We start from the raw sequence: 24,449 nt of genomic DNA on the forward strand, positions 1-24,449 counted from the left end.
TGCCATGCTCTCCGCTCGTGCTGTGCCTTCTCACGGGCACCGTGACATGTCCAGCGTCTGCGTAGCCCAAAGCTGGCTTCTCCCCGAGCGCAGGCTTCCTGCCTTGTCTTCTGTTCTCCTTTATCAAGTAGAAGTCTTCATCTAAAACACAAAACCCCAAACACGATTTGAGGGACTATTTTCTCAACTTTCCCTGGATGGTATATAACTTGTACCAGTCTGGTTAAAGGAGAAGTTAATTAATTTCATACTGTGGATGCCTTAGGGCTTAGCTCTCTTGGACCTGGTGGGCAGGGCTGGCTGATGGGCTGGATGTTCTGTTGAGCCTCAAGCCATACTTCCATCTGCCTCCTGGGCATCTCTGTCCAGTTCTTTACCATCTCATATTAATCACATCATCACAAAACTACAAAAATTGACTTCCAAACCTGTCTTTCCAGAACTGAGATGCAGCTTTCCGTTTGCACACGTCTTGTCGCTGATAGTCTTCTTTTCATCATTTCTCAGTAGATCTCTGTCCTGTCCCTCCCTCCTGCTCCTCACCAGGGCAGGCCTCGGGCTCCCCTTTCATCTGGGCAGCAGTGAGCATCCAGTACCCTGCCTCTCTGTCCCTGGGCAGGCAGCCTTGCATGCAGCTGACTGGTGTTCCTTTTCTCCTGCCGTGAAGTCCTCTGCTCTCAGAGACCTCCCGCCTTACCAGGCATGTTCTTTCAGCTGCCACATTCACATCGAAGCTTACCTGTTCGCCTTCCCAGGCAGCCCACTCCAGCCACGTTGGCTTACTCACTGCTTTCTCAAGTTCAGATTTTTGTTTCTAACTATCTGTGCCTTGTCAAGCCTTCATTATTAGAAACAAAAGACCCTTCACATACATGCATATCTGCCGTTCCTAAGCACCCCCAGGTGGAAGGGCATGGACTGGGAGGTGAATAGATGTGGGTTGGAATTCTCAGCCCCTTACTTCTCCATGCATGACCTTTGGCAGATTAAATGCATAGCAGTCCAGTGAAGTAGGTGTTGTTAGGATTTAGTGATAGCCTGTGTAGGCTTTACTCCCAGTAAATATTAATGCCCTATCCACTCTTGTACCAGTAATTGTCTCTATAGGTAATTTGGCAGTTCATCATGTCCTGCTTGGTGGTGCCTATTCTGCTCTTGCCTTTGGTGGTTAATTCTTAATTCTGAAAATGTTAGTGCCCTTCCTACAAATGGACTGAAAGCGCAGGCCTTGCCCTTATACATCAGGGCCTTAACAAGGATTATTTCTTCATCAGGCATACAAGCATTTGAGAAGGATATGTTATGTTTTTGTGTGTGAGTAGAAATACATAATTTTGCAAACCAAGCCTTTTCTGCATAAACATGGTTAGCAAAGCTGAGACGTGGACAGTCTGAGTGAGAAGAGGGTCAAACTTATGAGCCCTGGGACCCTAGCACTTAGGAGGAGATGGTAGGAGAAGAGCTACCATGAAGGAGATGGGGAAGGAGGACAGGAGGGTGCCGTGGGATGGAAGAAGATAAGCAAGCCGTTGGTGATGGCCTGCCAACAAAAGGCCTTGGAGGAATGCCTGAAACTACCATCACTTCTGAAACTCTCATAAGAAACTGAGTATTTATTCAATAAATATGTACTAGATGCTTATCATGTGCCTCTTAACATCCTAGGCACTGTGAATTCGGTGGTGAGCGAAGTGAAGACCCCTGCCTCCATGCCATCTATATTCTGGCTGGGGGGACAAGAGACGAATTTTATTAAAAAGAAAAGACTTCATAGATTACATGTCTCATGATAGTGATTGTTATAAAGACAAAATTAAGCATATGCATCTGGGAATCTCCATATAGGCGGTTTTGGTAAGTGGGGCATATCGGTAGTGGTTTTATCATTCGAAGCTGAGCGTTCTTCACATTAGGTAAATAAGTCGAACGGAGTGGAGGGTCCAGATCGCCAAAGTGAATGCGGTCTGTGTGTGCATGCGCAGGTTGGTGGCAGGGGGACATGTTTGCGACACCCCGCAGTGCCAGGCCAGAGCAGATGAGCGTGAGCCCTCTGAAGTTCTAGGAGGTCCTCTGTCACCCTTCACTCATCCACTCATTTCACTCAGCGGTTTTTAGAAGCCCCCTGATGTTCAAGGCGAGCTGGGCACGGGGCTTCCGTACATCAAATGGCAGGGGGAGCTCAGTGTCTGCTCCTCAGACAGACTGGACTTGCTGAATGTCAACGTTCTTCATTTTGCTTCTCCATAAATATATATTTTTCCCAGCTCAGCAGACTTCCCCCAAATACAGTAACTTCGTTTCAACTTTTTTGCCTTTAACTAAGCTTATTTATGAGATATTGTTCCTCACACAGTAGAGATGCTTCAGGGTTCCTAAGAATATTTTTTGTTTAAGTGGTTCTCAGATTTCTTTTCATCATAGGGTAAGGAGCCTCCCCCCATGAAAATGTCTTTAAGTTTTCAGAAATAATAGCAGTAATGCCAGAATTCAAGGAAGTATAAGAAGAATGCAAAATGAAAAGTGAGCTTACTCACAGTTGTTGATAACATATAGGTGTGCTTCCTTCTAAATATCTTTGTACATATATACACTTATGGATATATAAACAGTCTTCTCCTGCATTCTGATCGTTTTGTTAGCTAAAAGTATAATTACTTTTAGGATTAATGGTGCACAGTTATGCAGTTGTTAACAAAACATGCCCATGGCTTAATGTTTGTGTAACTGAACCTTTAAATGCAACCCGTCCTCCACCGAATAGAACATTAAAGACGAAAGAAGTGAATGAACAGTGTGGATGTTGCAGAGCTAAACAAGACTATAAACTGTGGTTCTCTGAGGGAGCATCTCAAGGCCACCTACCTAGCTGTATATCAGCTATACGTTTGTGAAGATGACTCAGGTTGGCTGTCCTTTTGTGATGTTGAGGGGCATGGAATCCAAATGGTCTCTTGTAAATCAGAAGAATACCTTCCAAGCTCAAGTAGGAGGATTTGATGAAACTGGTGGGAAGTCAGATTCTCTTACCTTGAATGGAAACGTCCTAGAACGTGATTCTGTGTATATCTCTATACATTTTTATAAAACTACTTTTTTTCTTACAGTGTCTTTCTGTGTCAGTGTATAAACCCAATACTTCAAGCTAGTGCTTCTCAAACTTTAATGTTCATACGAATCCCTTGATTTAGCAGATCTGGGGGGCCTGAGACTGCATTTCACACTTGCCCCCAGGTGATGCTGAGGCTGATGCCACAGATGCTGCAGTGATGACTTGTGGTGATCATTTACCAACAGATTCCCTATTGTTGGACGTTGTAGATGTTTCAGTGGAGCTTATACTTTATTCTTTGCTATTATAATTTCTGTTAACTTTCAGGGTTTTGTTTTTTAAAGATTTTATTTATTTGACAGAGAGACACAGTGAGAGAGAGAGCACAAGCAGAGGGGAGTGGGAGAGAGAGAAGCAGGCTTCCCGCTGAGCAGGGAGCCCGATGCGGGGCTCGATCCCAGAACCCTGGGATCACGACCTGAGCTGAAGACAGATGCCCAACGACTGAGTCACCCAGGAGCCCCTTAACTTTCAGTTTTTATCTTAGGCATTTTAGGGAAAATAACATTTTTGAAGGATGCTTACCTTGTTTGAAGACAGGTTACAGGCATGCAACGCACATTCCACTCAATGCGAGAGGTTTCCTAAGGACCTGCTGTGTGCCAGGCCCTGTCCTAGGTGTTGGGGATACAAAGATAAACAAAATTCTGGCCCTGCAGCTCATCCTCCAGGTGCTTGCAGAATGATAGAGGAGACCTAAAATATACACAGACAACGTCAGCTCATTGCAATCAACAAAGATGGGGAAGTGTCGGGGATGGCCATGGTGTTGAAAAATTATCTTCACAGAGGAGAGGGTTTAAGGATGAAAAGTGGTTCACCAGGCAGATTGCTGGGGTTCACATTGGAATTCCATCACGTGCAAAGGCACTGAGGTAACAATCTGGCACATCTGGGCTTCTAACAGTACTTTTGTGTGGCCAGAGTGTGACGGGTTTGTCACCTGGAGTCATAAAACCTGAGATGAGCTGGAAATCATTAAACAGGATACTTTTTTTTTTTTTTAAAGATTTTATTTATTTATTTGAGAGAGAGAGAATGAGAGACAGAGAGCATAAGAGGGAGGAGGGTCAGAGGGAGAAGCAGACTCCCTGCCGAGCAAGGAGCCCGATGCGGGACTCGATCCCGGGACTCCAGGATCATGACCTGAGCCGAAGGCAGTTACTTAACCAACTGAGCCACCCAGGCACCCCCAGGATACTTTTTTTTTTTAGAAAGATGGCTTTGAAGAGACAGAATCAAGACAGGGAGTCCAGGGACTTGATCACTGGAGGAATGTCAATAGGCATGAGAAGTTCAGGAAGGTATGATCGAGAGACCCTGGAGATACCGGGGCTGGGAATGAAAGTTAGAAGCCTGAGTTGGAAACCTCTGTCACAGAGGTTTTCACCTTGGATGGCTGAATGGATGGCACAGCTTCCAAATAATGTAAGGAATAGAGGAAAGTGCCAGGTTCTGCTTCGTAATGTTGTCTGAGATGAAGATAGCAGGCAGGTTGTTGGGCGCATAGTCTGAGCTTAGGTGAGAGGTCCGCACAGAGAGAGGGGCTTGGGGGGTCTCTCCCTCGAGGCAGTGAGTGAAAAGCAGATGGTGAAGCCTTGCGGTGAGTATTTGTGGGACGAGAAGGTTGTGCTGGTGGTGGAGACCAGGACCCTGGAGTCATAAGATGTGCGTGTGGGAGTTTAAGGGAAGGTTCAAGAGGTTTTAGAGGAAATGTGGTTGCAAGGTATCCCAGGCATGGTGTGCAGACGGAGTGAAGGAAGGTAGACAGGCTGGGAGCGGCTCGGCCATCACAGGGAGCAGGGACGGTGAGAGGCCAGTGAACCCTGAGCATTTAAAAGTTCTGCAGGTTGAGAAAGGGGGTGGGGGGGATAGAGGATACTGGCCAGGACCTGACCGTGGGGGAGTGTGTGAGGGGCTTCAGGAGGATGTTGCTTCTCCAGAGACACCCGGGAGGGAAATGGGATGGACGGAAGAAAGGACTACTCCATGATAAGGCTAGAGTCAAACCTGTGTCTGGAAGTGAAGGTGACCAAAAGACACAAGAGCCTTAAAGCCCCAACAGATGAATCCTGTCAGATGAGACTGGGCGCCTGTAAGTTCCCTTTTTCTGTGGTAATAGGAGTGACAACCAGCAGGTGCATAGTGCTTGTGATGTGCACCCACTTTCCCTACATGAATCCAATGGGGTAGGTAATATGACCACCCCCATTTTACAGATGAGCAAACTGAGCTTGCAGGAGTTATAGTGACTTGCCCAAAGCTTCCCCACTGGTAGGGGGAGGAGCTGAGCCCAGGTGTCGGGCTGTAGATTCTGTGTTCTTCTACTCCCTCTCCTGCGATCCTCTCCAGTGTGATTAGAAAAAAAACCAAAACAGCTATTTTTATTTTTAAGCATTTGAATGGATTGTATTGTATGGCAGTGATAGTGAGAAGAGGAAGGATTTCAGGATGATAGACTCTGTCACCCCCAGAGCCCCTCCTTTCCTTGAACAATCCTACTTTCCTGAAAGTGGCAGGAGAGCATCATCTGATATACCAGTCAGTGCCCAGCAGGAAACCAGAAACCGTGGAGATGCTTCCGGCAAGGAGGGCTTTTATGCAGGGGATTGATCGCAAAGACGTCAGCAGACCTGAAGATGCCAAAGTGAGAAAGAAGTGTTAGCCAGGGGCGCCTTTGTGGCTCAGTTGGTTAAGCATCCAACTCTTGATTTCGGCTCAGGTCATGAGCTCAGGGTTGTGAGATCGAGCCCCTCGTTGGGCTCAACACTCAGCTTGGAGTCTGCTTGAGAGTCTCCCTCTCCCTCCTCCCTCCCTGCCCCTCCACCTGCTCGCTCTCTCTCTCAAATAAATAAATTAAATAAATAAATAAATAAAATCTATAAAAGAGGTGTAGGAGTGTTAGCCAGAGATCAGGAAGTTTCTGTCACCCTGGGCTGAGGCTTGTACTTGTCACAAAGCTGTTGGAGGTGCCATCACTTCTCTCGAGTGGAAACCGATGATGCTAGATGCCCACCGATGCTGCTGGAGTCACATGTAGTCACCCTCTCTTGCCTGTGACTGTCACCGCCCCTGCCAGAGGCTGTGCTGAATCAGGGGACCGGAAAGGCTGCTGCTTTCCTCCTGTCTTCCTCCTGTCTTCTACCAGGAAGTCCCACAGTGACAGCTCAGCAGGAATCGGGCGGGCCAGTGGGGGAAAGGAGGTTCACAGGCTTCTGGCCTGCGGGGACGGCCTGCGGGGTTGGCGCTGTCCAGCGCAACAGAGACAGGCAGAGGTGGAGACGGGCTCCCCTCTGACACCGCAGTCACTGTGTTTGCTGGAGGTCCGCCTCGGGGTGAATTGCATGTCATTCTGGTTGTAAAAACACAGACATCTTAGAAATGTCTGTTTTATATATGTACTGGTTACAGGGAGCCTGCTGGTTCCCACCACTTGGCTGGCCATGCGTTTAAGTAACCCCAAAGTTGCGGTGTTTGAAAACTTCCAGGTCTCAGTTGTTCTTCAGCAAGGGTTTACTGGTGAGGTCCTTGGCACTGTCTTTTTGAAACTATTCAGAAGGATACATATCTAGGAAAATTCTTGCTACACAGTTAGAATTGGAGTGGAGGGAGAGATTGTTTCCAGTAGCAAAAACATAAACTACTTGAACGTCAATTTGGTAAAAGATTTTTTTCAAAGGAAATGACACTTCAATGGAAATAAAGTGTATAATGACATATAACTGCCTCTTGGCTGAAAGACTATAGTAAAGATACTGTTTCTTAATATATAAATTTATCATAATAGCATACTATAATAGGTGCCTAGATTAGCTGAGCTATGACTTCACTTTTAATTAACAATTGCTTAAGCAAGATAGAAGTTTATTTCTCCATCTTCTGACAGCCCAGAGGCAGGCAGTCTAAGGTGGACTGGCGGCTCTGTCCTTAGGCTTGTCCGGGGACCCAGGCCCCGTCTCTGCTGTTGCTCCACCATCCCTTGGTGGTCTGCTCTCTGTGTGGTCCACAGGGGCTCCTCACGTGTCAGTATTTCAGCCAGCAGGAAAAGGGGTAAAGGTGTATGCCAATGCATACACCCTGGAAGTTGTACAAGTCACTTTTGCTCATATCCCATTGGCTAGAACTTAGTCATGAGGCCATACCTAGTTCCAAGGGAGGCTGGGAAATGTAGTCTTTATGCTGGGAGGCCACGCACCTAGCTAAAAATCCAGCGTTTTACCAAGTTGAGAGGAAGGGGGAAACTTACGCAGGGGTAGACATACCGATTTCTACTAGGGTACCCCATAGAATATTATTTAGAAATTGAAAACTTGAGAATACAATTAATTCAAAAGAATAAATAGGCAAGTATACTCAAGAACATATAATTTTTAAAGAAAAATATCTTTTAAAATTGCCATTTTTTTCCCCTTAGTGTAACACTTTTGTTCTGTTTTTAATGTAACACTTCCTCTTTAAACTTTTTTTAATTATGGAAAACTTCAAATGTACAAAGCGTGAGAATATTGGGAATATGGTATAAAGAGCCCCATGTACCCAGTGCCCAGCTTTGACACTTAATCAGTTTAAAGCTAGTGTTGCTTTATTCATTCCCCCACGTGCACTCTTAGCCCCTTCCTGACTTTTTTGAAGCCAATCTCATTTCTCCTGTTTCATCTGTAAATAGTTCGTATGCACCTCTAAAAGGTAATGGCTCTTGAAAAACATCAGACTTCTAATTTGGTGATAACTGTAGTTTCATGTGCAGTTGTAAAAAATAATACAGAGAGATCCCAGTTTCCCCCACTGGCAGCATCTTGCAAAACCATAGTATACTATCACAGCTAGGATATTGATGGGGATACAGTCAAGACACAGAATATTTACATCATCACAAGGATCCAGCCACACTCAGCCCACTCCTCCATAACTCCTGACAACTGCTCATCTGTTCTCCATTTCTATAATTTTGACATTTCAAGAATGTTATATACCTGGAATCATACAACATGTAAACTTTTAGTATTGGCTCAGCATAGTTGCCTTAGATTTATTCAGGTTGTTGAGTGTATCACTAGTTCATTCTTTTTTGTTGCTGGGTAGTATTCCATGCTATGGATGTGCCCCCTAAAGGCTTTTTATAAACATCACCTGCTTGACTCTCCCTCCTTTCCCTGCCCTGGCTTCTTCCTCTCTTTCACAGCAATGCCCAGTGAGTATAACTGTGTGAAACTGAGAAGCGATCGCTCAAGACCCTCTCTGCAATGGTACACCCGAGCTCAAAACAAGATGAGAAGACCCAACTTGTTGATAAAAGACATCCTAAAGTAAGTATGAGCCCTTGGGCCTTATGACCCCCCTGGCCGGGTCAGCTGTGGGGAGCTGGGAGAAGAATGCAGTAGGACCCGAAGGATGGCTCTCATACTTGGTCCAAAGGTCATATAAAGGCACACTCAGGTGCAGGTTCCATACACAGACGTCTGGGTTTATGCATCAGGCTGTACTTCTTGAGAGGGCAGCACCAGCCAGGGAGCGCCCAGGCTCTGTTCCTGAGCCTCAGTGCCTGAGAGAGCGGCTCTTAAACGTGCACAGTGCTCCCTGCCGTTACGTAATGAAAGGGGGCTTTTCCCCTTAGCCATTTCAAGTTCATCTAAAAATACGGTTAATTAAAGTCCCCTACAGCTTTGAAGAGCCTTAAATATTGAACACTAAAAGAGATGATAGGTGTGTCAGCCAGGTCACCCTTATATCCTAATAAGTGGTAGAATTGTTAAGGGAGGGACTTGGTGGTTGCATCTGGTAGCAGCCAAACCAAGTTGAAAATCACCCTTTCGGGGCGCCTGGGTGGCTCAGTCAGTTAAGTGTCTGCCTTCAGCTCACGTCATGATTGTGGGGTCCTGGCATCGAGACGCACCTCAGAGAAGCCCTGCTTCTCCCTCCCCCTCTCCCTCTGCCCTTGCCCCCCACCCTCTGCTCGTGCTCTCTCTCTCAAATAAATAAATAAAATCTTTAAAAAAAGAGAAACAAAAAAAAAATCACCCTTTTGAAAATACCCCTAATTTAGGGGGTGTAGAAAGAGGAAAGTAGAAAAAGGAAATGTACATTATTATTTTCCATCTCCTTTTGTCATCAACCAATATTTACTGAGGCCTGACATGCCCAGCACTGTGTGGGATGCCGGCCCATGGCAGTGAACGAGGTCGACCTGGGCCCACGCTGCGCACAATGTGGGCACGACAGACTCACGACCGGGCATTCCAGTGCAGTGTCCTCAGTGCTGGAGGTACCGGGCCTGCTTTTAACATACTGTCCGTCCTTCCTTCCTTCCTTCCTTCCTTCCTTCCTTGTTTCTTCATAATCAAGATAAGGGAATTATATGCACCAAATGTAATGCCTTTTTGGGGGGCTGGGGAGAAGGATAGGTAATACTATATTCACAAGATTTAAAATTCAGAAGATATTAAAAGTACTCAGTAAAATATCCTCTCTTTCCTGCCCCCCACTTAAAGGTAACCAGTATTACCAGTCTTGTGTACATAAGAAATTGTGTGTGTGTGTGTGTGTGTGTGTGTTACTAACCCCCTGCTTTTACACAGATGGTAGCATCCTATTCGCTTAACATTGTACTCCATCCCAGGGGAAAATTAGAATGCTTGTTCAGGTTTTCATGGGAGAGCCTACTGAAAGAAGAATCAAGAAGTCTTTTTTTTTTTTTTTTTTTTAAGATTTTATTTATTTGACAGAGAGAGCACAAGCAGAGGGAGAGAGAGAGAGAGAGAAGCAGGCTCCCTGCTGAGCAAGGAGCCCGATGTGGGACTCGATCCCAGGACACTGGGATCATGACCCAGGCCGAAGGCAGCTGCTTAACCGACTGAGCCACCCAGGCTTCCCAAGAATCAAGAAGTCTTGAAAACACTTCCTAGCAATAGTTTCTTGCATCATCCTTAAATATTAAGAAATAATTTAGCATCTATTGTGTATAGTTTATTGTGCTAGATGCTGTGTTTTTTAAACTGTCCCTTCCTTTACAAAAGGGATCATTTTCCCATTAAGGTTATTCCTTAACTCTTTTTTCAGTAACACAAATTATTTAAAACAATGGTTCCTAAACTTAGGTTTAAACTTTTTTTTTTTTTTTTTACTTTTAGTTTATCAGTATCACTTAGAGAACTTATTAAAAATGAGGTTTCTGGGGGTACTTGGGTGGCTCAGTCGGTTGGGCGTCTTGTAAAGTCCAGTGGTCTGCGTTGTGATTCATATTTTATTAGGGTGCCTTTGCAGAAAAATGTTTTCTCTGTATTCACTTATAACAAAGATAGTCGTAAATGACTAATTTTTCTTGTCAGGAAAGTAAGAAATGGTGCCTTAAGTCAGCCACGAAGGTCCCCTTAAAGGCTGTACTTTCATGTTACCTGGCAGGCAAACTCAAGCTGGGGTAGGTTTTCCCTTATTTCACATGATTTCTCTTGATTATCACATAACTGCATCATTATACCTAATTGATTTTTTTTCCAGGTGTACATTGCTTGTGTTTGGAGTGTGGATCCTTTATATTCTCAAGTTAAATTATACTACTGAAGAATGTGACATGAAAAAAATGCATTATGTGGACCCGGACCGTGTAAAGGTTAGATATGCCATTGGTGTGGTTTAAATTAAAGTATTTCCAAGCTTATACTTAAACAGCAATATCATCTCTAAAGGGTTATAAACGAGTCCTCAGGAAAGTTATAAACAGAAGGAAAACACTCCATCTTAGGGGCCCCAAAATCAGAGACAGCCCCCCCCCCCAGCAAAACAAATAACCAACCCACCCGCCCCACAGTATTCTTCCTCCATGTACTGAAGTCACTCGGGGGAGGTGAGTTGCATTTGACCCACTCTAGGCACCTGCCGTGGGGCTGGCTTGCTGTGCTGTTAATGGCCCACACGTCCTTAGAACAGGGGCAAGTTCTTTTGGTGTCACATCATTCTTTTCATTTTAACGATTTCACACTGTATTTCAAGCTTTTTCCTTTTCAGTTTGTATTTATCTTTCTAAATCAGTTGACCTGTTAAATGCTCATTTCACGGGTTATGTGCGTGGTTAGATGATCCAGTAACGTTCCGTCCTGGATGAAAGAAGAGATGATTTGAAGTCAGGTAGCATGGCGATAATGGTGACCAACGTGTGTGGGCGCGTTATCATCACGATGGGGCGATAGCCCAGTATTCTGACCGATGAAGGCTGGGAGGTTAAGCTGCTTGCCCAAGTCCACATCTAGTTTAGTTAACCAGTTCAGTTAATCTAGCTTAATGTATACCGTGTGGCTATTCTAAAAGTGCTTCAGCACTGTAAACGCATTTAACCCTCGTAGCTGGAACTGTCATTACCTCACAGCTGAGGCGACGGAAGGACGGGGAGATTAGGCGGCCTGTATGAGGTCACCTTCACTAGTCCGCGGTGGAGCCAGGCCTTGGACTCAGCAGCGCGGTCTCGAGTCCAAGCCCCTGCTGCCTGCTCGCTGCCCGGGTAGGGGAGGGCCACGGAAGGAGCCAGGAGTTATAGGTCGGCTGATGCAGAGAGGAGGGACCTTACATTTCTGACCTAGATTCAAGCCTAAAGGCCACTTAGTCAAAGACGAGACCTTGGGCAGGTTTCTTAATTGTTTTGAGTCCCAGTTTTCTCAGCGCGGAGATGCAGACAACACCATCCGTGTGACAGGGCGGCCCTCAGAGTTGAATAAGATAACGTGCACGGAGCTCCTTTGCCAGTCGTTTGTAGTCACGCGTTTTTTCCCTCAGTCTCTACGTCCTGCGAAGCAGCCTCTCACCTGTGCTGAGGGACAGGCAGGCGAAGAGAGTGTAAAGAACGAATGCGCAGCGTGGCCCCTGCAGATCCGTCGCGTCTCGCAGGGCCTGCCTCCCCGCGCGGGGCCGTCCCCGGAGGCTGGCTGCCACTCTCCGCTCTCCGTTCCGCCAGCGCCAGCCCCTCCGTGCTGGTGGAGCAGGACGTGTCCCGTGCCTCTGCTCGGGCCTCCCGCCTCCCTCCCCGGCTGGCCTTGCAGACGTCCCGACAGCCCTGAACTCCTGCCTTTGCTTCTTCGCCGTGCTTGTCCGCCTTCTCTTTGCGGCCTCTTTCTCCTGCCCACTTGGTCACGCTACGGACCGTCTGACCGACTGCAAAGATAACCACTCTCGACACCGGGTTAATTGAGGAGAGGCAGGAGCCCTGGCGTGCCGGGGTCCAGCCCGCCATTTCACAAGCCCAAGATGGAGAAGATGGGCTGTAGTAACACCAGGGGTAAAATCAGCTTTGCAGCTTTTGGGCCTGGCCAGCGCCGTCTGCATCGGCCTGTGTTGTGGCTGCCTTCAGCTGCTCCCCATAAGTGACATTAATAGCCCAGGGATGGTCTGCTCATCCCTGCAGAGCTCAGACAGGTGCTCTGATCATTACGGCTATTACTCTGGAAGGTTCCCCAAGGAGTCCCAGTGACTCCTGAGGATGACCAGAGAAGAGACTCAAGACTATGTCCCCGAGGAGCCTTGGAAGGGATGGGAACATTTGCGTAGCCGGCAGGACAGACGGCCTGGTGCAGGGCACGTGGCAGTTGCGGGCCTCCGGGAGGGGCAGCTCCGCCCCGGTGGCCTTAGTGACGGACGTGCGGATCCAGGAAAGGCAGCCCAGCTGAAAGGAGAAGGAGGCGATGGTCCCAGGCATCAGAAGATGGGATTAATGGGCCGCCCTTGTGGCGTATCTCTGGAGCTCTTGAAGCAAAGCCAGGGTAACTGGTCCTGTAGATAGAATTTAGGCATCAGACAGTCGGTGGCGCAAGGGCTTTTCTGATCCCTTCCAGCCCTGAAAGTGTGGTTGTCTGTAATTTTATCAGTACCGGGCTGGAAAGGATAGGCTCGTTTCTTCCCTGCTCTCAGTGCTGGTCCCCAACTCAGTGCCTTCGACGCTGCACCTCAACCGTACTTTGAAACTCCATTTGATACAGTAATTTACCTAAGTGTTTTGTTGTCTCATCTAAAATAGAAGTTATTTGAAAACAAGGATGGGGGGCGCCTGGGTGGCTCAGTTGGTTAAGCAACTGCCTTCGGCTCAGGTCATGGTCCTGGAGTCCCGGGATCGAGTCCCGCATCGGGCTCCCTGCTCGGCGGGGAGTCTGCTTCTCCCTCTGACCCTCCTCCCTCTCATGCTCTCTGTCTCTCATTCTCTCTCTCTCAAATAAATAAATAAAATCTTTAAAAAAAAAAAAAGAAAACAAGGATGGTGTTTATAAAAATGGACAGTTTCTGGGATTCTGGGAACAGGAATGATGCTCCAGTTCCTCTGCTCCCACCCGTTGCCCCAGTTTCATGTCTCCTTACCCGCCTTTCTGCATCCAGACATGCCCCACTATGGCGGTAGTATATTTCCAAAAATTGAATCCGGTATGGTGTGTCCTGGTTTCAAACTCTGATTTGTTCCCATTACCTTTAGAATATCCAGACTTCTGAGTCTGGCCTGTAGGGCTCTTTGTGCCTTGGTTCCTGCCAGGCTCTTCAGCCTCCTTTTGTGGCCCAGCACTGCTTCTTTCTTTCTGCCTCATTATGGTTTTGATTTGTATTCCCCTGGTAACTAATGATGAGCCTCTTTTTTTGTGTGCTCATTGGCCATTTGTATGTCTTCTAAGGAGAAATGGCTATTCAAGTTCTTTGTCCATTTTTTTATACGGTTATTTGTCTTTATATTACGGAGTTGTAAGAGTTCTCTACATATTCTGGCTGCCAGTCCCTTAATCAGATATATGGCTTGCGAGTATTTTCTCCCATTTTGTGGATTGTCTCATCACTTTCTTGATGGTGTCATTTTCAGCACAAAAGTTTCTTTTTTTTTTTAAGCACAAAATTTTCTAATTTTGGTGAAGTCCAGTTTATCTCTTTTTCCTTTTTGTTCCTTGTGCTTTTGATGTCATATCTAAGAAATCATTGCCTGAGCCTATGTTTTCTTCTGAGAGTTTTATAGTTTTAGCTCTTAAATGTAGGTCTTTAATTTATTTTGAGTTAGTTTTTGTATATGGTGGGAGGTTGGGGTCCAACCTTTTTCTTTAGAATGTGGATATCCAGTTTTCCTGGCACCATTTGTTGAAAAGACTTTCCCCTATGTTTGCTGTGTTCTTTCTAACTTCACTGCCTGGAGCCCTTCCCTCCCTTGGCCTCTCTGCTCCTAATTTTTACATCAACTCTCAGCTCAGGAGTTACCTTTTCTAAGAAGCTTTCTCTGATCATCCTACTCTGTCTTCTAGAAGCGCCTTCATACCTTAATCCTAACACTTACACTGCAATGTTTTAACTGTCTTTCCCACTTGTCCTTTAAGCAAGCCCTTGGGAGATGGGGTTGTGTGCTAACATTTTGTGTTAATGAATATGTACTTAGGTATATTCAACTCCAGAGGGGGGGGAGATATTACTGAACCATGGTGTGGTGTCTCATCTCTGAACTCCAATTGAATAGAAAATCCACAATTAAATAACAGGCAATTCTTTGAGTATTTTCTGTAATGTACATTAAGTTTAATATCCCTTCAAGGAATAGGTCAGATAGTTTCTGTTCAACTCTCCTCATATCCACCAGTGGATAGTAGACAGGAAAAAAAAAGAATCTCGCCATCCCCTTTCCCCTAAACCATGAAATAGGAGTCCTCCATTTAGGCTGATGGCGTCAGTTTCTAAACCTAAGTTCACTGTGGGACCAATAACAGTCTCTCAGGGCTGCCAGTGCCCTGCCCTGATTGGCTGCAGTGAGGATTCCTGACCAGTCCCTGACAAGGGGGATGGGAGTATCTGATGGGCAAGGTCAGCCTCCCAGGCCCCACTGCCTGCCTGGAGAAGTGCTATTAGCTTCCTGCACAAAACTACGGTTCCCTAAGGAGTGGGGAAATGGAGACCCAGTAGGCAGCCCACAGTGACTGCCACATCAACCCAGTTCTAAAAGATGTCTAGGGGCGCCTGGGTGGCTCAGTTGGTTAAGCGACTGCCTTCGGCTCAGGTCATGATCCTGGAGTCCCGGGATCGAGTCCCGCATGGGGCTCCCTGCTTGGCAGGGAGCCTGCTTCTGCCTCTGACCCTCCCCCCTCTCATGTGCTCTCTCTCATTCTCTCTGTCTCAAATAAATAAATAAAATCTTAAAAAAAAATAAAAGATGTCTAAAAGATCATTATTTTTTCCAGTTACAAAAATAAGTCCAAAACTTCAGGTAATACAGAAATGAATAAAGTAGAAAGTCTCTTGTAGTTTCTAGAGAAAGAAGAAAAAATCAGGAGTAGTGATATAAGTCAAACGTGTTTGTGAAAGCCTTGGTCAGTTCAGAAATTAATAAAGTAGAAAGTGAAAGCCTGCTGTAACCACGGTGGAATTAGGGGTGCTTTTTATCTTTTCACTTGAGACTTCTTTTATAGCTTTTTCACATTGTTGACACCGTCAGAATGCCCCACTTTTCACAGTGGTCCTGACAGGTTGTCCTGCTTCATTCCAGGCCGAGGGAGCAGTGTGTGCAGAAAGCTTTGCTCTCCAGGGCTTTGCAAATTAGACGTACAGCAGGAGTTGGATATCACTGAGGATTGGGGTGGGGAACAGCAGGATAGAAGACTGAAAATGATCCAGGACCAAAGAGGGAAAGGCCTTGAATGCCATACTCACCAGGTCCCAAATTTGATATCTGGTCATGTTTCATTAAAGCAAAATCAGAAACCCTCTCTCAAGTCCCCAGAGTAGAGGAAACGGCCACAGAAGCTGGCCGGTGTGGTCCTGGTGTTCTCAAGGGCTGTGAGGTGGTATGAGCTCTCTGCAAAGAAGACCCTGTCTCCAGGCTGTTGGTGGAGATTGGTCTTTACCACCAAGAGCGTGTAGACAGATCTGAATTGTTGCGGATGTAGGTTAGCAGAAGATGGCCTCAAAGCCATGAGGCCCCGTTAGCTCTGCTGAGGATATTCAGCAGCTTGCCGTGTTAAGGGGACCCTGCTGACCCTGTGGGGTCAGCATTGTCTGGTTGTGCTGGACCCGGCCTGTGTTAATACAGCAGCAGAAGTGTGGCCGTGGTGGTTGTGGATTTTGTCTTTTCTATTTAAAGATGCCCCCCTAATGTGCCATTTCTTTAAAAAGACTAACAGTGGTCTCTGCCAGGATCTAGACACTTTGAAAGCGCATTTCAGATGTGAAATTGCATTTAAAAGATGTTTGAGGAGAGACAAGGGCACATTCCTGTCAGTTTAGGTTTGGGCCACATGGTTGCAACAGTTTGAACTAGGCCCTCTCTCTTCTCAGAGAGCTAAAAACCACATACCACCCAGGGGACTGCATTTTATGCTGTGTAGTTAATTATGGCCAAATTTACTTCCCTCTGACTCTGCAGATCTACACTCACGTAGCCAAGGTAAGCATAGTGACCTGGGCTGAGTTTTTAGTCCAGGCGCCTACACCTCTAGACTGGTTCTTTCCTGTCTTCAGCGCCGGCCCTTTGCCCCAGACCATCCTCGAATGTAAGAGATGAGGGAACTGAAGCTTTGACCAAGGGCTGGATGCTTCAGTCAAGGCTACACTGCTGGTTAATAGATCTGGAACTGGGTCTAGCGTCCAGGTCTTCTGATTGTTTCTTCCTAACCGTTTACCATGGCAAAGTATACGCATCGTAAGATTTGCTCCTCCTAAGCATACGGTTTGATAGCATCCTGCGTTTATATAGTTACACCCCCATCACCCCAGTCCAATTTTAGAACATTTCCGTCCTTCACCCAAGTGAGTTCCCTCACCCGTTGTAGTCTGTCCCCCTCCCTCAGCCACCAGTCCCCGGCCGCCCCTGACTGCTTGAGTGTTACTGTGGTGTTCTTTCTGTGACTTGGTTATTCAGATTTTGCCCCGCTGGTAGCCAGGGGAAGGTTCTAGACGGCTAACTTGAACGTGAGTTCAGGGTGGCAGTAGCTTTGCCCACGGTCGCTCTTCTGTGATAGTATCCAGTCTTCACACGTCTCGGGCACAGTGCAGAATGCGGGGGGCAGCAGAACGGCCCCGTGAGGAGGAGAGCAGTAGTGGCCTTTCACAGACCTAACTCATGCCCTCCGTTCACGTGGCCTGTGGCTGAGTCAGGCGCCCACCCCGGTTTGCTTAGCTCCAGCCCCCAAACTCTGCCTCAGCCTCAGTGCTGTGCCCTGTCACGGATTTAAAGAAGGAGAAGAGAACATTGCCTTTTACGAAGAATTATGCCATTTACTTACATTTCTGAGAAGTACTGTCGTAGAAGTTATGCAGTAGAAATGAAAGTGGAGACTTTGCCAAGGAGAATTACTTAGATTTTTTTAAACACCCTTCGGTGAATTGTCACATGGTGGTTTCCCGTGGCAAATGGCCACCTCACTGACAATTGGAACTACCAGCTGTCTGTTTATTCTTCGTTGTGGGCAGCCAGAAAGCTCAGCCTGGAAGGCTTGTAAAAACCGAAGCCCTCGTTTCCATGCCTTGGTTTGAGAGAAGTGGGAGTTCCTGTATCTTTGCGAGAGTCTCCGGTTCTCTGCTCCCCCGTGGCCCTCACCCTGGATGGATGCCACCCAGACCCCTCCGCGTCCTTCCTCTCCGGCCTGCTTCGGCTTCCAGGGTTGGAGCTTTCTGCAGCAGGGGGAAGCAGACGGTCACAGTCCTTTCTTTGTCACGGCTCCGCGAGGCGAGCTTCTCCTCCCCAGGCTTTCCAGGCATGGAGGAGGCAGGAGAGAGGCTGGACCAGCTTCTGGTTAGAAGAAACGCTCCCCAGGGCTTTCTCAGGGCTTGTTACACGTCTCTAAATGAGGTGAGACAGAAGGAGACAGAACCGTCGCCGTAGACGGTTCCAGTGGTGTTCCAAACACTCGTTCCCCCGGATTGATGTATTGCACCCCGCTGTGAGTGAGTCACGGTCAGAGGGTGATTACTAAGCCTTGTGCTGCACCCAGCCTAGAAAATTAAGTCTGAAGCCTGAAATGGAGCTCTTTGCCAGAATGGAAATGGAATGAAATTTCCCTCCTTCCAAATGAAACTTGTAAAGAGGAAATTTGGCAGCCCAGGATAGCTGAGCCCAGGTTTCTGGCTTGATCACCTACTTCTCTTTCCAGTCATGCGTCGATCCCGAAGCTGCTCTGGGTTCCTCCGGGCACTTCTCAGACGTTCATTTCTGTCCTAGGAGATCTGCAACACCAGATGCTTGACATGTCGTTCTAGAGCGAAAGATTCAACCTCTTGTTCTGTAAGACTTGCTGTTCATAACCTTCAGGCCTCGGGTCTGGGGACAGACGAGTGCGGTGTGGGTGGCCCTCTACGGGCTGCGGAGTGACGTGGGCTTGGCAGGCCTTCCGTTCTGGTGCTGCTCAGGGTCACGACTGGTCCTTGCGTGGCTTTCTCACTGATTGCTCACAAAGATACCGGTTCGTATTTAAACTCTTGTTCTCTCTGGTGGTGTTTGTGTGCTGCTCTGTGTAGACAGAGGCTGCGGTTTTAGGCATTCGGGAAGTCATCAGACTGGGTTAGCGCCAGCTCGGCCCTCTAACTGGTTATGCCCCCTTGAGCCCACAAAGTGAGGAGACGAACGGCCATATTTTAAAGTGTGGGAGATTTGGTGACGGGAGACTGAGACCGTGACTGCGTATGGTGTCTGCAGCCTCATCTGTGCTCAGAGAGTATCGGTTCCCCTTTTCAGAAACGGGGCCACGTCCTCAAGATGCAGACAGTGTGCTTTTACCAGCTACTAATAACTCTTTGAAGCTGTAACTTCAGAAGGGAGGAGCAGGGGGCCTTCTGCTATAATAAGATAGGTGTTTTCCTACAAAAATATCCGTTATTCAAAAACCAGACCATAAAAATAATAGAACTTTGAGGAAAAACATAGTTGGGGCATACATTTAAAATAACATGTAACAGTAGTAATTCTCATTATAGTATAGACCTGGTTTAAAAGACACATTCTGTCCTAAAATTAAATATCCCAGGAACTCTGGGACTTCATACACATATACACGCATGCATGGGTACACGCGTGTGTGTGAAGATAGCCTGGTGGGAGGAGGGGAAAGGCAGGGCCAGCGCTGCTGAATGTGGAGATAAGGACCGAAAGCACAACGATGAGGGAGAACTGCCGGCCAAGCGGTTGTGAGGCCGCGTCCGGCCAGACTGAGCCAGGAGGAAGCGGGGGGCCAGTGGGCCTTTGGACCCTGTCCCTCCGAGGGGTGCTGCATTCAGCTGGGTCACTGTACTTGGCCTTCAGCAGTAGTTCCTTGTGGAGGCAAAGCATTAATGTGCAGGGAAAATCGTATACAAAACCAAGGCCACTTCTATGTTGACATGACATTGTGCCCTGATTACATTTAGAATAACTTGCATTCCAAACTTCATGAAGCTCATTGCCCAACTGATAAATCAGCCTGTTTCTCATCCTGCTAGATAAGAACCTGAAATACGAAATTTTATTAAATTATGGTAAAAAAAAAAAAAGCAAAACACATAAAACTTATCATCTCAACTGTATTTTAATGTACAGTTTGACCCTGTTAAGTGTATTCACATTGCTGTGAAACAGATTTCTAGTACTTTTACATATTGCAGAACCGAAACTCTGGACCCATTAAACAGCATCTCCCCATTTGCCCCTGCCCCCCCACCCCCCCAGTCCCTGACAACCACCATTCTACTTTCTGTTCTATGAATTTTAGTACTTTAGAGACCTTATTACATAAGTGCAGTCAGATAGTCCTTTTGTGACTGGCTTATTTCCACTTAGTACAGTGTTCTCAGGTTCATCCATGTGGTAGCATGTGACGGGTTTTATACAATGTGAGATACTTCAAAGTATGTATCTCACCCCAAATTTATTTGGAGAACAAGCTTAGGCTAGGGGTAGGAGGTGGGGGTACAAAGACATACTTTCCTTGTATAATGAAGTAAATATTCTTGTGGAGTTTATTTCCCTGTCCTGTGATTCTCCCAGGTTATTTCTTTACGTTTCTGAGCATCAGTTAACTCTAAGAAAGCAGACGTTTTATGCTGAAAGACAGGACTCAACAGGGAGCTCTATCAGACATCACAGGACACAGTGTCATCTGTAAGAGGATATTTCTAATGCCTGAGAGTTTCTCCAACTCAGCTTGATGTGATTTCATTCCAGAGAGCTCAGAAATACGCTCAGCAAGTCTTGCAAAAGGAGTGCCGGCCCAAGTTTGCGAAGAAGTCGATGGCGCGGTTGTTTGAACACAGGTACAGCCCGGACTTGCCACCTTTCGTGAAGGAGGCCCCCAAAGTGAATGAAGCCGAGTACAAGTACAATCCTCCTTTCGGATTCCGGCAGTTCTCCAGTCAAGTCCAGACCCTCTTGGAAATACTGCCTGAGCATGACCTGCCTGAACACTTGAGAGCCAAGAGCTGTAGGCGTTGTGTGGTTATTGGAAGTGGCGGAATACTCCACGGACTAGTGCTGGGCCATGCCCTGAACCAGTTCGATGTTGTGATAAGGTACATGGGTTCACCTCCAGAGTTTACCTCACTGCTGTTGGTCCTCGTCGAACCAGCAACAGTGAGGAACGCGGGGAGCGCCTTAAGTCCCTGCCTGCAGGGGGCTTACTGCTTGAGACGTTGAAACAAAAACATGAAATGATTGGATGCCCCAAACTGTGCCACACTGACCCTAATTTGGCAGAACCTTTGAAGAGGAGGTGAGGTTTGGAAGGCTGGGTAGATTCAGGAGGAAGCCTGAGCTAGGCAGGACCAAGAGGCGCACGCGGTGTGGGGGTTGGGGGGTGAGTTGGTGGGATGCCTGGCTTCCGGGAGCAGGGCTGGGTGTGGGTGCGCCCCGCGAGGCCGGGCCGGCGGAGATCTAGGACGCACGCAGCCTGTACTCCACTCATCCTAGATTCTTTTTGGTTTCACTGGCTAAAAATTGTTTTCCTTATAAAAGCAAAATATGTTCATTCTTGAAGATTAAAAAAAAATACAGAAAAATGTAAGGAAGAAAATAACCCCTCAGAGCCCAGAGAACCAACCGCTATTAATTTGTTGTGTTTTTTCCACTTTTGTTCTATACACATACTAACAAGTGCATTTATATTCTTATCAAGTGTTTTGCTTTTTTAACATAATATTATAAACAGTTTCTGAGGCCATTAAATATTTCTTGGAAAATTAACTCTTCCAAGTGCTTAGTAGTCCTTTAAATGAGAGTATTGTAAGTGATTTAACTGTTCTACTGTTGCTGGATATTTTGAATTTTTCAGTTTCTTTGTTATTGTGAAAATGCCTTGCATATCTCATACTTATGTCTTTATCTCTGATTATTTCCTTGGAAATAATTCTAAGAATCCTTAGAATTGTTGGCTTAAAGATATTCCATTGTTTTTAAGGCTCTTGAGGCATTTTAATAAATTCTCCCTATCAGAAGGAAGTGCAGAACCAGGAGTACAGTGCATGCTGGGTCTTCCATCGCATTTGTTCAGCAGGAGTGTGTGAGTTTGACCGAAGGCAGGAGAGGCTAGAGCCGGGGACTGGGTTTCGAGGTTGTGGTCAGTGCATGCAGTGTGTGGGCCTGATGTGAGGCGGAGAAAGTGGAAATGGAGACTAGTGTGTTTCCAAGAGGTATATTGAGAAAGTAAATTACAGGACTTTCTGACAGCCTGACAGTTAACGTCAGGGGACACCAGGATTTCTAGTTTGGGGGTCTCAGACGTTAGTGGAACTGCTGTCAGAAATGGGAGTAGTTGGGGAAAATCTCAGGTTAGTGAGGGAGGATGACAAGATCCATTTCAGATACTTTGAGCCTAAACGTGGTGTGTTCACATAATGCCTTTGTCCCCAGTCGCTGTGATCTCAGGCAAGTTTCCTAACTGTCCTGTGCCTCCGTTTCCTCATCTGGAGGCAGTCACGGTACACATAGTCTAGGCTTACCGTGAAGACAAAATGAGTTCACAGATGTAAAGCACTTAGAACTTAGTGTAAATTGCTCGATAAATGTTAGCACCTATTTTTGGGAAATGTGTAGGAAGGTGGGGGCTCCGGAGGAGGGGGCAGGGGGCGTAAGGGGTTTGTAGGAAAGAACCAGATTTTTGTAAAAGCCATGAGATAGAAGAAACAGGTAAGAGCCTAGTTTAAAGGTAAAAGGGGTGCCGTAGGCCCCAGTGGCCAGAAAGCAGGCATGGTGTGAGGTGAAGGAGCAGGAGTGGGGTTGGGCTATGAGGACTGTAAAGGTTGGGGTGAAGGAGGCTGTAACCACTGCCTTTCACTGGATGCTTTCCATGTGCCGGACACTGCGTCACGTGCTTTGGAGGTTCCCCTTCCTCCGGGAAGCCGTCTCTGTTATGTCACCAGTGAAGACGTTGAGGCCCTAGAGGGCCCAGGGTCCAGGCCAGATGGCAGCAGTCCAAATGCAGGTGGAGGCTTTCCGAGTCTAAGCCCTGGGCCCGTGCGAGCAGCTGAAAGATGTGTGCGCGGGCAGACGGGGCCCCGTGCCCATCTAACGGTGTGTGACTGATGCGGGAAGAGGAGCGGAGAGAAACCAGGGGTGCCACTGGTGCTCACCCTGGGCCCGAGGAGAGGTGCGGTGGGAGGGAAGGGGGGCCTTGCCAAACAGTGGCATTGGGCGCTTCAGGCAGGAGGCAGGCAGCGAGATCTCGGGTGTGGAGCCCTGCCCTATTATTGCAGGAGTGTCAGGAGCACGCTCTGGAGGCACACACACGAGTGTGTCTTTCCCCCAGTGTCAGCTTTATTCAATCACGAAGCAAAGTAAATCACGATTAGAAAGTAGATTCAGAAAAAGAAAGTAGGTTCAGGATTGGGGCGCCTGGGTGGCTCAGATGGTTAAGCATCTGCCTTCGGCTCAGGTCATGATCCCAGGGTCCTGGGATCGAGCCCCACATCGGGCTCCTGGCTCAGCAGGGAGCCTGCTTCTCCTTCTCCCTCTGCCTCTCTCCCTGCTCATGCTCTCTCTTTCTGTATCTCTGTGTCTCAAATGAATAAATAAAATCTTTAAAAAAAAAAAAAGAAAGTAGGTTCAGGATTCCAGACTCGATGATAATTCACATGTGCTTAAACTTGGCTTCTTACACAGCACACAAAGCAGGAGAGAAGACGAACCACACAACAAACAAGCTAACAGAAGGGTGCAGGAAGTGAACGAACTAAACGCAAAGTCAGTCTGTGGGGTGCAGTTGAGATAAAGCCTCGGTCTGGTCCGGGTCAGCTCTCGGCACTTCCTGCTTTCTGATGTTCCAGCAGCCAAGGCTCTCGGTTCTGCTCGGAGATCATTCGGGCAGAGCCTTCCCCGGCAGTTGCCTTTTTCAAGTGGTCAGACGTAGAGGGGTCAGGTCTGAGGAGTCTAACAGTTTGCTGTCAAAATCCTTTCCCTTTTAAAGGGATTTTATTGGTCTCGGGCCCCCGCAGACCTCCTCTGGTTCTGCTTGTTATCAGTTCTGGGGGTTCAGCTGACGCTGGTCTCTCCTAGCTGCAGTACCTTACCTGCTTGCGTCATTGCTTGATTCAGGCCCCTGCTTGACAGGAGAGATTCCATTTTGCTCACTACAAGGAGAGTGGGGCTGGGAGAGTGGGGAAGGGGCTGTAAGGTGGCCTGATGCCCAGTGGTGGCGCACAGATCACCAGACTGGGGAGCATGGACTTCATGCATGGCCACTGGGAGGCCACCGAGTGCTGGGGACAGAGGAATGGTGGCTTAGCCTGATGATGAGGGAGAATATCAGTTAAGAAGCTTTTGGGAGGTAACTTTTAGGTTTGAAACAATTCCAAATTTAACAGAAAAGTTGCAAGAATAGTACAAAGAACCGCGCATTCACCCTTGCCCCAGATTCTCCAACTTTATTACATTGCTTTATGATTTTCTCTTTATATATACTATTATTCTTTTCTGAACCCTTTGATAGTTAGTTGCAAATATCAAGCCCCTTTACCCTTAAATAAGTCAGTGTGCATTTCCCAAGGACAAGGAGACTCTATTCTAGAACTATAGAACCACAGAACACTGTGCAGAACCAGGCAACGAACACTGAGAAAATACAGGCCCTATCTAGTCCTTATCCAGATTTCACCAACAACCCTGATAATGTCCTTTATTTTAAAAAAGAAAAGAAAGGGGAAGCGGGGGGGATAACTGCCTCAGGGGCATGCCTTGCATTTGGTTGTCATGTGTAATAATATCTTTAGATAATCCAGAGGTAGGTATCAGATCTAGAAGAAGTGGCAGTGGACTAGAGAAGAAAGCCGAGATACAGGTGTGATAATACAAGGGAAGAACCAAACAGACTTTGAGATTACAAAACTCTTTTAACTGGGTGAGTGGTAGTGCTTTCAGAAGAATTCTTAGAATCTGCCCCAAAGCAACCACGCT

General features: G+C 47.0%; 1 protein-coding gene and 1 long non-coding RNA gene across 14 annotated transcripts in view; one reads left to right on the forward strand and one right to left on the reverse strand.

The window, feature by feature from the left end:
* ST3GAL5 (ST3 beta-galactoside alpha-2,3-sialyltransferase 5) overlaps positions 1-24,449 on the forward strand; it is a 50,530-nt gene that overhangs the window by 18,423 nt on the left and 7,658 nt on the right. For 8 of the 13 annotated variants that reach the window (XR_010405560.1, XR_010405561.1, XR_010405562.1 and 5 more), the window contains 3 exons: positions 8,292-8,415; positions 10,604-10,715; positions 20,232-20,575. Coding sequence is in view for 10 of the 13 variants with exons in the window: in XM_064572239.1 (XP_064428309.1) it covers positions 8,292-8,415; positions 10,604-10,715; positions 20,232-20,575 (580 nt within the window). In the remaining 3 variants the exon portion in view is untranslated. Of the gene's footprint in view, positions 1-8,291; positions 8,416-10,434; positions 10,524-10,603; positions 10,716-20,231; positions 20,576-24,449 lie in introns of all 13 variants that reach the window. The other 5 variants (XM_045884616.3, XM_045884615.3, XM_045884617.3 and 2 more) reach the window with 2 other exon arrangements.
* Positions 9,791-18,505, reverse strand: LOC135361747 (uncharacterized). The gene is made up of 2 exons (XR_010405563.1): positions 17,323-18,505; positions 9,791-12,862 (listed from the first exon to the last, which is right to left on the reverse strand). It is a non-coding gene; the product is annotated as an uncharacterized LOC135361747 (long non-coding RNA).

Source organism: Mirounga angustirostris, unplaced genomic scaffold (genome assembly GCF_029215605.1).
Source record: "Mirounga angustirostris isolate CCGP_5_RB_7025 unplaced genomic scaffold, mMirAng1.0.hap1 SCAF_10, whole genome shotgun sequence".
In the NCBI taxonomy this organism is placed as follows: domain Eukaryota; kingdom Metazoa; phylum Chordata; class Mammalia; order Carnivora; family Phocidae; genus Mirounga; species Mirounga angustirostris.